This window comes from Oryctolagus cuniculus, chromosome 1 (genome assembly GCF_051225735.1).
Source record: "Oryctolagus cuniculus isolate XC-2025 breed Fujian yellow rabbit chromosome 1, ASM5122573v1, whole genome shotgun sequence".
Taxonomy (NCBI): Eukaryota; Metazoa; Chordata; class Mammalia; order Lagomorpha; family Leporidae; genus Oryctolagus; species Oryctolagus cuniculus.
In genome coordinates, this window is record NC_142867.1 from 106,642,252 (window position 1) to 106,655,717 (window position 13,466).

The following is a 13,466-nucleotide window of genomic DNA, read 5'->3' on the forward strand; positions in this document are numbered from 1 at the left end:
GCTCAAAGATCTAAAACCAAATCCTGGAGCAAGGGAATTCTATTCAATAAATGGTGCTGGGGCAGGTGCCACGGCTCACTAGGCTAATCCTCCACCTGCAGCACCAGCACTCTGGATTCTAGTCCTGGTTTGGGCCCTGGTTATGTCCCAGTTGCTCCTCTTCCAATCCAGCTGTCTGCTGTGGCTTCAGAAGGCAGTGGAGAATCGCCCAAGTGCTTGGGCCCTGCACCCGCATGGAAGACCAGGAGGAAGCACCTGGCTCCTGGCTTCGTATCGGTGCAGGGTGCCAGCCATGTTGGTGATTTGGGGGTGACCCAATGGAAGGAAGACCTTTCTCTCTGTCTCTCTGACTGTCCAACTCTGCCTGTCAAAAAAACAAAACAAAACAAAACAAAACAACAACAACAAAAAAACAAATGGTGCTGTGGAAACTGGATTTCCATGTGCAGAAGCATGAAGCAAGACCCCTACCTTAGCCTTTACACAAAAATCCACTCAACATGGATTAAAGATCTAAATCTATGACCTGACAGCATCAAATTATTAGAGGGCATTGGAGAAACCATGCAAGATATAGGCACAGGGAAAGAGTTATTTGTAAATACCCCAGAGGCACGGGCTTCAGAGCCAAAATAACAATTGGTTTGGCCTAGTGCAGCTCCAACACTTGCAGCCATCTGTGGAGTGAACCTATGGATGGAGGAGATCTCTCTTTCTCTCTCTGTCACTCAATTAAATAAAAAAAACCTCTTTGATTGAAATCACAGACAAAAAGACAAAATAAGAAACCAGATTCAAATGGTTAAGTAACAGGATAGTAATTAAGAAATGGAATTCAAAGATACATTTATTTGGGCTGAAAATATTTTGAAATCCATGCATAGTTTTTTTCATAATACCTATTTTATATGAATGTCTTTGAAGAACCCTCGTACCTGAACCTGATTTAGTAACAAGGTAATTATTAAGTTGGTGACATTTCCAAGAGCTACTTTAGGGGCTTGTGAGAGGTCAAATCTGAATTAAAGTTGATTGAACATGATGGGCAATGAGGAACCAAAGAGAGTCAGGATCCAAAATTCCTCATAGTAATTAGCTAGGGAAGGTGGTAGGAATGGAAGAATTGGTCAAAGAGGGATGGGATTGATTGACAAGGACAAACATGACACAGGTCACACAGGTAAGAGCTTCACATAAAATGGGGAGAACTGTGCTTACCTTTGTAGAGTTCTGAGAAACAACAAATATTATACAGATAACTGTTAACAGATATATGAACTTCAGCATTTTTTGTAGCTTTGTACTTGAGAACATGATGAGTGTCCTAGGAAAGACAACATGAGAAGGAGACAAGTGAGAAGTGAATCTCTCCATACTTATTGTTTTATAAGGGTTCTTCAAAATGTTTGTGGAAAAGTGGAATGAAGACTATGAGTTTATTTTGGTGCCAGACTCCTCTTTTGAAATATCCGGAAAATTTGTATTATGCAAATACTATGTACAGATTTCAAAAGTTTTTCTATTACAATAAACTCATAATTTTATTTAATCCCATTTTTGACAGACTTTTTGAGTGTTCTTGTATTTTTAACCTTCAATTTACCATTGAGACTTTGTTCTTCTTTGGGGAAGCACTTTTCTTCTTTTTATTTCCTAACTCAAAATGCACCCCCAATGCCCTTCATCCCACCTGTTGGCTACTCCTACCCTAGTTTCAGTTAGGATTGTTTCTTCCTCCTTCCATGACCCTGAAATGGGAACCAGATGCCCACATATGCTCGGTTACTGTACCCTGTTATAAAACTTATAATTACAATGAAAAGAAGGGAAAATCATTCATCAGCATATTTGGGGAGACCTGGGAAAGTTTATAGGACCACAGAATATGTTTATTTTTAAAAAACCACAATTTGTGAGTGTCTTTAAAGATTGTTGGACTTGTTATTTTGGCAGGAATTTGGGACAATTTGTTTTTGTTTTGTTGAGCAGCAACTGTGAAATTCGGAGTTAGGAACTCCTTCAGGACTGAATTACTCTGTAGAATAAAGAGATGATACATTAAGGTGAGATACTTCATGAGGAAAGGAAAGGAGAAAAAACAGCAAGAGATGGTGGAGGGGTGAAGCCATAGGAGAGAGAGAGGGAGAGAGAATCTCCTATGCACCAATTCCGAGTAAATATACTCATGGAGAGCAGACATAAGCCTCATTAGTTAAATAGTTTATTTTTGGATGCAAAATATAAGCCCTTTCCTCTCTCTTTATGAACTCCTCAGTGAAGTATAGATAGTGTGACAAGATTTTAAGTTGGTGGATTGATTTGGTAGAATTAAAAAAGATCCTAAGTTTTTCATCCTGTTGGTGCAGAACAAAAACAAATGTTTCATATGCAAAAGAGAAGCTAGAGGGCACAGGTTGAGTTTAGAGCTGGTTTACCTTTGGAGAGTTCACAAAGAACTGTTTTGAACAAATGCAGTACACAGACACATTTCATACGTGTCTTCTGACTTTTGATTGAATGGCAATTGCCCCATTATCAGAACATACTGTAGGTGACAGTGTAGAGGGGTTTAATTCTAGGTCCAGATTGGTGTTGAGACAAAAATGAAAGAGTGGAGGAGAGGACAAAGGAACACCTTTAAACTATGTCGCACATTGCAAGTATATTGCAATAGTTTATTTGTTATCCAATTTCCAAAAAACTGCCAGTTACTAAAGAATTAGAATAAAGTCCATCTAAGCATTGTTTGCCCAGTGCCTGACAAACACGGTACTTGTTGAATGAATAATTTTTTTTAATCTTTTATTTAATGAATATAAATTTCCAAAGTATGACTCATGTGTTACAATGGCTTCCCCCCCCATACCGTCCCTCCCACCCACAACCCTCCCCTTTCCCACTCCCTCTCCCCTTCCATGTTGAATGAATAATTTAAAAGCAAATCCTGCTTCTCAGACCAACTTTAATTTATATTAAGTGGAGTTTCATATTTTCTCAGAATGTGCAAATAGCAGTTTCAAAAGGACTGAGAAACAGAGTCAAGGGGTTTCTCTCAGTAGACTGGGGTGCCCATACTCCAAGACTGATCTAGGATTCCTACATTGAAAGAATTTGAAAAGTGTGTGTTGCAAAGTTTAGTGTGATTCATTTTAGTGTGTGTTGATAAATTTACCAACACTGAAAAAAACAAACAGCAAAACAATATTACCAGTGCACTTTTGTGAACATTAGCTTCTCAACCTGCTTCTCATAGACATTTAAACTTATTTGGTTTATTCATTTATTTTTAAAAGCTATTAGCTACTCACCCAGTATCTGTCAGGTACCATGAAATGTGCTGGAGATGAAGAGAATCAATCAAATGAACTACATAAGCATTTATGTGGGACTAGAATACAGTACCAGAAATATTGCATTTCTGTTAGTCTCTATATAATCCTTATTCATCCATGCTCTCAAGTCTTTGCATGTCCTATGCCTCCTGAAATTCTCCTCACTTCTTTCTGCCCTGCACTGGAGATACCCTCCAGTTCTCATTGTGCACACTGGTAATTTAGGAAAATTCCTATTCCTTCTTTTGGTTTGAATTTTAGTATCTGCTCTTCTTTCCTCAATAATTTTTAATAATTTATTCCTCTGTTCTCCCGTGCATAGTTTGGTTATAACAGATTCTACATCTTATTTTTTTTTTTTAGCATTTAGGTCTGTCTTTAATTAAAACTCTTCTCCATTCCAAGATCATACAGAAAGCTCTTCATTATTTTATCTACTATGTTATTATTTCATTTAAAGTTTTTTTTTTAACTTTTATTTAATGCATATAAATTTCCAAAGTACGACTTAGGGATTACAATGGCTTCCCCCCCATACCGTCCCTCCCACCCACAACCCTCCCCTTTCCCACTCCCTCTCCCCTTCCATTCACATCAAGATTCATTTTTGATTATCTTAATATACAGAAGATCAGCTTAGTATACATCAAGTATGGATTTCAACAGTTTGCTCCCACACAGAAACATAAAGTGAAAAATAATAGATGATTTTTTTTAAATGATGATGAAATCAGAGCAGACCTATTGTCATGTTTAATCCCAGTGAGAGTCAAGTTGGGAATTGATAATTTCTTTTTTTTTTTTTTTACAGAGGATCAGTTTAGTATGCATTAAGTAAGGATTTCAACAGTTTGCACCCCCATAGAAACACAAAGTGAAATATATTGTTTGAGTACTCGTTATAGCATTAAATCTCAATGTACAGCACATTAAGGACAGAGATCCTACATGAGGAGTAAGTGCACAGTGACTCCTGTTGTTGACTTTACCAATTGACACTCCTGTCTATGGCATCAGTAATCTCCCTATGCTCCAGTCATGAGTTTCCAAGGCTATGGAAGTCCTCTGAGTTCTCTGAACTCATAGAAGAGTTTGGCAAAGTAGCAGGGTATAAAATCAATGCACAAAAATCAACAGCCTTTGTATACACAGACAATGCCATGGCTGAGGAAGAACTTCTAAGATCAATCCCATTCACAATAGCTACAAAAACAATCAAATACCTTGGAATAAACTTAACCAAAGACGTTAAAGATCTCTACGATGAAAATTACAAAACCTTAAAGAAAGAAATAGAAGAGGATACCAAGAAATGGAAAAATCTTCCATGTTCATGGATTGGAAGAATCAATATCATCAAAATGTCCATTCTCCCAAAAGCAATTTACAGATTCAATGCAATACCAATCAAGATACCGAAGACCTTCTTCTCAGATCTGGAAAAAATGGTGCTGAAATTTATATGGAGGCACAAGAGACCTCGAATAGCTAAAGCAATCTTGTACAACAAAAACAAAGCCGGAGGCATCACAATACCAGATTTCAGGACATACTACAGGGCAGTTGTAATTAAAACAGCATGGTACTGGTACAGAAACAGATGGATAGACCAATGGAACAGAATTGAAACACCAGAAATCAACCCAAACATCTACAGCCAACTTATATTTGATCAAGGATACAAAACTAATTCCTGGAGCAAGGACAGTCTATTCAATAAATGGGAAAATTGGATTTCTACGTGCAGAATCATGAAGCAAGACCCCTACCTTACACCTTACACAAAAATCCACTCAACATGGATTAAAGACCTAAATCTACGACCTGACACCATCAAGTTACTAGAGAACATTGGAGAAACCCTTCAAGATATTGGCACAGGCAAAGAATTTCTGGAAAAGACCCGGGAGGCACAGGCAGTCAGGCCAAAATCAACTATTGGGATTGCATCAAATTGAGAAGTTTCTGTACTGCAAAAGAAACAGTCAGGAGAGTGAAGAGACAACCGACAGAATGGGAAAAAATATTTGCAAACTATGCAACAGATAAAGGGTTAATAACTAGAATCTACAAAGAGATCAAGAAACTCCACAAAAACAAAACCAACAACCCACTTAAGAGATGGGCCAAGGACCTCAATAGACATTTTTCAAAAGAGGAAATCCAAATGGCCAACAGGCACATGAAAAAATGTTCAAGGTCATTAGCAATCAGGGAAATGCAAATCAAAACCACAATGAGGTTTCACCTCACCCCGGTTAGAATGGCTCACATTCAGAAATCTACCATCAACAGATGCTGGCAAGGATGTGGGGAAAAAGGGACACTAACCCACTGTTGGTGGGAATGCAAACTGGTCAAGCCACTATGGAAGTCAGTCTGGAGATTCCTCAGAAACCTGAAGATAACCCTACCGTTCGACCCAGCCATCCCACTCCTTGGAATTTACCCAAAGGAAATTAAATTGGCAAACAAAAAAGAGGTCTGCACCCTAATGTTTATTGCAGCTCACTTCACAATAGCTAAGACCTGGAACCAACCTAAATGCCCATCAACGATAGACTGGATAAAGAAATTATGGGATATGTACTCTTTAGAATACTATACCGCAGTAAGAAACAACGAAATCCAGTCATTTGCAACAAAATGGAGGAATCTGGAACACATCATGCTGAGTGAAATAAGCCAGTCCCAAAGGGACAAATACCATAAGTTCTCCCTGATCGGTGACGACTGACTGAACACCAAGAGGGAAACCTGTTGGAGTGAGGTGGACACTATGGGAAACGGTGGCTTGATCAGCATAGCCCTGACTGTTAATGAACAACTTAATACATTATCCCTCTTAGTAGTTTTTTTTATCTGTTCTACTTAATATGACTGGTTTAGATCTGTAATTGATGCACAGTTATTCTTAAGTGTTGAAAATTAACTGAAATGTGATCCCTGTTGAACATGGTGGTGGGAATGGGAGAGGGAAGAGATGTATAATTTGGGACATGCTCAGGCTGACTTGCCCCAAGTGGTGGAGTTGGAAGCATACCAGGGGATTCCAATTCAATCCCATCGAGGTGGCATGTACCAATGCCATCTCACTGTTCCAGGTGATCAGTTTCAGTTCACAGTTCGTCATGGTGGAGGGACTGGGAGTCAAAGGGAGCACATAGACAAGTCTAGTACCTGCTAACGCTAACCGATGGAGTAAATAAAGGGGAGAGTGATCCAACATGGGAAGTGAGATACTCAGCAGACTCATAGAATGGTGGATGTCCTAAACAGCACTCTGGCCTCAGAATCAGCCCTAAAGGCATTCGGAGCTGGCTGAAAAGCTCATGAGAGTATTTCAGGCATGGAAAGCCAAGACACTCTGGCAAAAGATCTCTGCGAGTGAGATCCCAGTGGAAAGAACAGGTCATCAAAGAAGGAGGTACCTTTCTCTGAAGGGAGAGAGAGAACCTCCACTTTGACTATGACCGTGTCTAAACAAGATAAGAGTCAGATTCTACATCTTATTGTATACCTTTATGTGCCTCCATCTTCCTTATATTATGGATATCCCACAGGGGCTTCCCTTATGCAAGAGGAGAATCACATCAGGCTGAATCTACCATGTAGGATTCTGGATATTTGTACCACCAGATCTAAGTCTTAATAATCAACCAGTTCTATTGCATATATTTCTGGTCTAACAACTACGGTGAGGCACTGCACGATTACAGCCAGAATTGGTTGCTTTAAAACAGGCCATTGTACTTCATTATAAGAAATTTTTCTGATGGCAAGGCCCATTCCTCTACTCATAATTATTTTCCAACTATCTTCTACTTGGAACCTTTAATCAAGAGACTTGGAACCTTTAATCAAGAGACCATTTATCTAAATCAAAAACAAGAATTCTCTTGGAACTTTAGGGTCAGATAATCTCATTTATTACCAGATCAATGCGGCACTCAGATTCTTACTCCTTAGCTTAGTAACTTAGTTCTGTATATCCAATTGTCTTCAGGATATCTCTACTTAGAAATCTGCTTTTGCAGACACGTGCTAGCCCTGGCTTATACTATCAAGTGAGATACTATTGTGCACATATCTTCCCAACTTCTGTTCCAGTGACTTCATCTTGGTAGCAAAATAGGCCATGCTGAGTGTATTTACATCATGGAAATCAGCAAAGGCTGCAAACAGATTTTTTTTTTCCTGGCAAATCAGATTTATTAGTGCATCTCTACTCATAGGAATCTCACATCCAACTTGTGCAATTGAGTGTTTTCTCTTCCTCAGAATGTCTTCTGTCTCTTTCTCTCCTTGTCTTTGTGAATGGTATCACTGGACGCCAACTCTCATTCATGTGTCTCCTTTATGCTCATATCCTGTCAACCTCTGATATTTTTAGTCATTGTGCAAACAGTGCTAGCTGTCCTTTCACCAGTGATAATAAAAACATGTATCTGGGTACATGATCACTAGTTACACATCATAACTTCTCCTCCTTTTTTATTTGAATGTTGAAGTGGGACTGTATTCATTCTCTGAAATGGAGGCTAAACAGATGGTGTGTGCCATATCTCTTCCAGACTTCCTTTCATGTTCCTACCTGCTATTATTTAGATGAGTATACAGCTTTAATCATGGATAAGACAACAGTATTCTGGGAACAAGGAGTTCTTAAAAACTTCTTTTAACATGGGCTCCATTGGTAGGCTGATAGTCTTTGGATCTTTTGGATGGCAAAGCCTCCATGGTGCCTGGCTTCCTGGAGAACCTCAAGGGGCAGAAGCTCACTAGGCAGTGACATGAGCATGGAATAAACCTCTGTCTCCTTTCCTTGTTTGAGGCATTGCATTTGGGAGTCCTTCTTACCCCCACAGTGGTTCAGCCTCTTTACATCTACTCATTAAGCATATCTTTAGTTTGTGGTCCATTTTCTAGCACTATTGCTGCCTGGGACAGATAGTTCTGAAGTTTTACCAGTGAACTGCTTCAGCTTTGAAAGAGAACCTCTGTTGAGGTATAGTGTACATACAACTGGAATATTTGCATTTAAGCCAGAGTTTTATGAGTGTATAAAATGGACACACCTGTGTGCCATCACGCTAAACAGAGAATATTGTCATCCCCCAAGTTCCCTTGCCCCAGCTTCCAGGTAAGTATGTCCTTCTTCCCCAATCCTACTGTGCCTCTGGCCCCAGGCAACCTCAGGTCTGTTTCTTGGCACTGTAGATTAGATTTGTTTTCTAGTGTTTCCTAAAAAAGGAATTACATTGAATGTAACCTTTCATGGCTGGTGAGTCAGTGGAATGTGTTGCTATAGTTACCAGCAGTTAGTTCCTTTAATTACTGGCTCTGAATCCATTACGTAGACATACCGTAGCATTTTAGTTCATTCTTCATTTTTTTGAACATTTGGGCTAACTTGAGTTTGGGGCTACTGTGAACAGGACTGCTATGAATATTCACATAGAGTTTCTTATATGGACAGATTTTCATTTAATTTTGGTGAAAGCTCAAGGTGGAATAACTGGATAATAGGGGAAGTAAATGTTTAACTTCTGACAGATTCATGGAAAGCCTGCTTGAATTTACTGCTCTTAGCTCATAGGTAAATTTGGTTGAAATTGTTCTAACAAAAATATTGAGTTTTTCAGTTCAGGAAAGTTTTTCTCTCTCAGTTTGACTGGGTGATGGCTTGGTTTTTTACACTTTAAGATGGATTTTGAAAACATTCTGCTCTTAACCAAACCCTTCTACTTTTCTGAGACTCAAACTTCAAATTCTGTTTACCCTGCGTTGGGTAACAGGTGAAGTCCTTACAGAGTCATTTCAAGCTTCCAGAAAGCTCTTTTCTGCTGGGCTCCTTAGAGTCTCTATTATGCACACACAATTCTTGGTCACTCAATGATTTCAATGTTATACACAAATTTTAGGGCTCTTCCCTCTAAGGCTTTCCTCCTTCTTGGATACCCCCGCTCAATTTCCAACCACTCACACTGCCTTGAACTCCATCAGACCAGAAAGCCTGTAGTTTTCTGCTTGAACTCAAGATGACCTTGCACAATAGACATTAGGGTGTGAAATCCCCTCCAATTCGTCTTTCTGCAGTGCATTCAGATAATTTATTGAAAAATATATTTTACTAGGGCTTAGTACTGTTATTTGCAAAATGTTAGTCCCAGGTAAGCAAATCTGCCATCTTTTGCATTCTAAGTTATCATTAACACATCTGGAATTTTATCTTATTTGGTTTTCATCTGTCCTGCCATCTCTATTTTCCTCCTTTTTACTCATTTGTATAAATGAAAATTTTTTAGTTATTCTATTTTTTCTTTCAGCTTATCATTTTTTTGACAGGCAGAGTGGACAGTGAGAGAGAGAGAGACAGAGAGAAAGGTCTTCCTTTACCGTTGGTTCACCCTCCAATGGCCGCTGCAGCCAGCGCGCTGTGGCCAGTGCACCGCGCTGATCCAATGGCAGGAGCCAGGTGCTTCTCCTGGGGTGCAGGGCCCAAGGACTTGGGCCATCCTCCACTGTACTCCTGGGCCATAGCAGAGAGCTGGCCTGGAAGAGGAGCAACCAGGACAGAATCCGGCACCCTGACCAGGACTAGAACCCGGTGTGCCGGTGCCACAGGTGGAGGATTAGCCTATTGAGCCGTGGCGCTGGCCTCAGCTTATCATTTACATGAACTACTTTAGTAGTTTTTACTCTATTTTAGAAATTTCAATATGCAGATTTGATTTTATGAGATCTAATATACTTTGGAACTTTTACTAATTTCTGGTAATGAAGGATCTTACAGATTATACTTCACTTACATTTAACTCCTTCAGTTTTTTTTGCTATTATTGTCAGATATTTAAATTCTAGAATAACACTATGATGTATAATTTGTACAACTTTGTATAATCCTTACTCATTTATATTTGTACATTTAGTTTCTTTTTCATTCTTCATTACATTTTTCTACTGTCATTTAGAGAATTTTCCTCTGCTTGAAGAGCTACCTTTAATATTCTTGTGTAAGTTACATTTTCTAGGGACAAATCCATAAATTACAACCCACCCCCTTATTTTGTTTTCAATTTTGCAAAAATTTGTACTGGATATATAGTACTATATTGCAATATTTTGTTTGGTGGAGGTACAGGATTTTGAATATGGTATTTCATTTTCCTTTTATTTCTCTAATTACTCTTTGCTTCGCTCATACTTTCTTCTGAGAGCTGGATCATTCAAGTTCTTCCTGTCTTGGTAGCTCTCTGATCTTCAAATTGACCAGAAATAGAGTTATTCAGGTTCTCCTTTTGTCCTTAAAAGGTGGTTCCATGCCAGTCTATTGGAAACATATATATTATATATATATATATTCCTATAAATAAGTATTATCTACACACATTTGTATGTGTCTCTATATATTTGTTATTTATATAATACTATTTAATTTCATTTTCTAAATAAATGATATGCATGACCTATATAAATGCAAACTTTATTTTATACACTTTTATAATAGTGCACATACAGAACACAAGGGATCAGAGAGGCCACACTGGGCACCTTGTCTTGTTTTCCTTAGTAGTTTCAACATTTCTCCACTTTTAATGAAATATATGATGCTTATGTATGATATTGGGCTTATTAATGCTTTCTCCATAGTAAGTTTTATTTCTAACAGCAGTTAGCTAAGTATATTTATCATTAATAGGAATTGAATTGTTATCAAAGACTTTTTCTGATTCAAAGGTATTGATAAATTTTTAAATTATATTTTTTTGACAGGCAGAGTTAGACAGTGAGAGAGAGAGAGAGAAACAGAGAAAAAGGTCTTCCTTTTTCCGTTGGTTCACCCCCCAAATGGCCGCTCCGGCCGGTGAATTGCGGCCGGTGCGCTGCGCCGATCCGAAGACAGGAGCCAGGTGCTTCCTCCTGGTCTCCCAGGCGGGTGCAGGGCCCAAGGATCTGGGCCATCCTCCACTACACTCACAGGCCACAGCAGAGAGCTGGACTGGAAGAGGAGCAACCGGGACAGAACCAGCGCCCCAACTGGGACTGGAACCCGGGGTGCCGGTGCCACAGGCGGAGGATTAGCCTATTGAGCCGTGGCACCGGCCAAATTGTATCTTTAAATACTATAAATTGCATTCATGTATTTTCTAAAGCTAACTTGTCCTATCATTGGTGACATAAATCCAACTGTAATAATATAGATCACATTTCTATCCATACCTATGCTGCACTGTTGAATACAAATTAATATAATATTTTTTTTTGACAGGCAGAGTAGACAGTGAGAGAGAGAGACAGAGAGAAAGGTCTTCCTTTGCTGTTGGTTCACCCTCCAATGGCCGCCGTGGCTGGCGCACAGCGGCCGGCGCACCGCGCTGATCTGATGGCAGGAGCCAGGAGCCAGGTGCTTTTCCTGGTCTCCCATGGGGTGCAGGGCCCAAGCACCTGGGCCATCCTCCACTGCACTCCCTGGCCACAGCAGAGGGCTGGCCTGGAAGAGGGGCAACCGGGACAGAATCCGGCGCCCCGACCGGGACTAGAACCTGGTGTGCCGGCGCCGCTAGGCGGAGGATTAGCCTAGTGAGCCGCGGCGCCAGCCCTAATATAATATTTTTTGAAAGCTATATAGAAGCATTTTTGAGGGTTTGTTTTAAAATGTGTCAACATATGCTGTAAGCCCAGTTTGTATATGTCACAGAGGACTTCGCAGTCAGGTCCACAAAAATATCACATAAAATTTTATTTCAGTTGATTGTGTATCTTGTGTAGCTGTTGGGAAGCTGATGAACTTTCATATGCATTACTATAAAAGTTAAGATAAATGTAGTGGATGTGTACTGTGGGACACTATCTAGCAGTTAGGATCAGCTACACACAACATGGAAGGCTATTCAAGTCAGAGCTAAGAGAACAAAGTAATAAGAATTAAAAGTCTGTACCACGCATTCTTTATGTAAATTAAAAATATACACACAAGTCACAACACAAAGACACACACACACAGATTCAAGGACACAAATAACGAAAAAAATATTCCTGGTTTTATGACTTTATGACATACCCTGCTATTCACCTGGGACAGCTTGCCTTTACCTCACCCACGTTAGTGGTCGGCCATTCCCCAACATAAGCCCCACCTCTACAGACAACTTCCCAGGATAACTCTACATTGCGCTGCTCTTCCCATGTTCTGAGTTCTTGTGGTATATTTACAATTTCCCCCAGAAATGCCACACATGAAACAAGGCAGAGGAATGTAACTAGGTGTAAGCCTGTGTTTCTCACACCCATCTCCCCTCTCTGACTGGCTGTAAGGCTGAGTGACCATGTCCATGCCTGCTCAGCACTTTCTGTGTTTGTCTCCCACCATTTTCTTCTGAACTCTCTCTCTTTTCTTCTCTGTCTTACTTGAGAGAAGACCTTGGCTCACAAAGTCTCTATGATTTCTTTTTTTTTCCTGGCCCACCTCCCCCACCCCCTTCACTGACCACAGGCAAGACAGCAGGCCCAGAAGCACAGGGTCCTCATCACTGGCTTTCACTTACCTCTTCCGATGACTGCCTCTGTCTGTGTAGTTGGAAAAACACCTCTGAGTTCTTATGTGGCTCCCCTCGATGTGCAGAAGTCCCCTTTATCCTTGTCTGTGAGCACATTTGTTTTCATCAATCTGTATTCACTGCCCCTTGGTTTATTATTACCTTGGGGCGTAGTTGTGAAGATACAATAAAGAAAAGTGCAATTAAATGGTGACATAATCCCAGAGCCTCTGCAGACTGGCTGTCTGTCAGAATCTTTTTTTTTTTTTTGAATTGAGGTAAGTTTATTTTGGTGCAAAAGATTTTGATATCTTTGCATAGTTGTTTCATAATTCATGTATTCCATGAACGATTTGATGATCCCTCTTTTTTTTAACTTTTTTTTTTTTTTGACAGGCAGAGTGGACAGTGAGAGAGAGCGACGGAGAAAAAGGTCTTCCTTTGCCGTTGGTTCACTCTCCAATGGCCGCCGTGGCCGGCGCACTGCTGCCGGCGCACTGCGCTGATCCAATGGCAGGAGCCAGGTGCTTCTCCTGGTCTCCCATGTGGGTGCAGGGCCCAAGCACTTGGGCCATCCTCCACTGCACTCCCTGGC

The 13,466-nt window shown here is 40.1% G+C and overlaps 1 protein-coding gene across 5 annotated transcripts in view; it reads right to left on the bottom strand.

Annotated features, from left to right (window-relative positions):
- Window positions 1-13,018, bottom strand: part of LOC100345558 (NXPE family member 1) — a 28,212-nt gene extending 15,194 nt beyond the window's left edge. For all 5 annotated transcript variants that reach the window (XR_016220173.1, XM_070065074.2, XM_051827204.3 and 2 more), the window contains exons 1-2: window positions 12,881-13,018; window positions 1,219-1,324 (exon numbers count right to left, since the gene is read on the bottom strand). Coding sequence is in view for 4 of the 5 variants with exons in the window: in XM_070065074.2 (XP_069921175.1) it covers window positions 1,219-1,314 (96 nt within the window). In the remaining variant the exon portion in view is untranslated. The remainder of the gene's footprint in view (window positions 1-1,218; window positions 1,325-12,880) is intronic.
- Window positions 13,019-13,466: the final 448 nt, after the last annotated feature.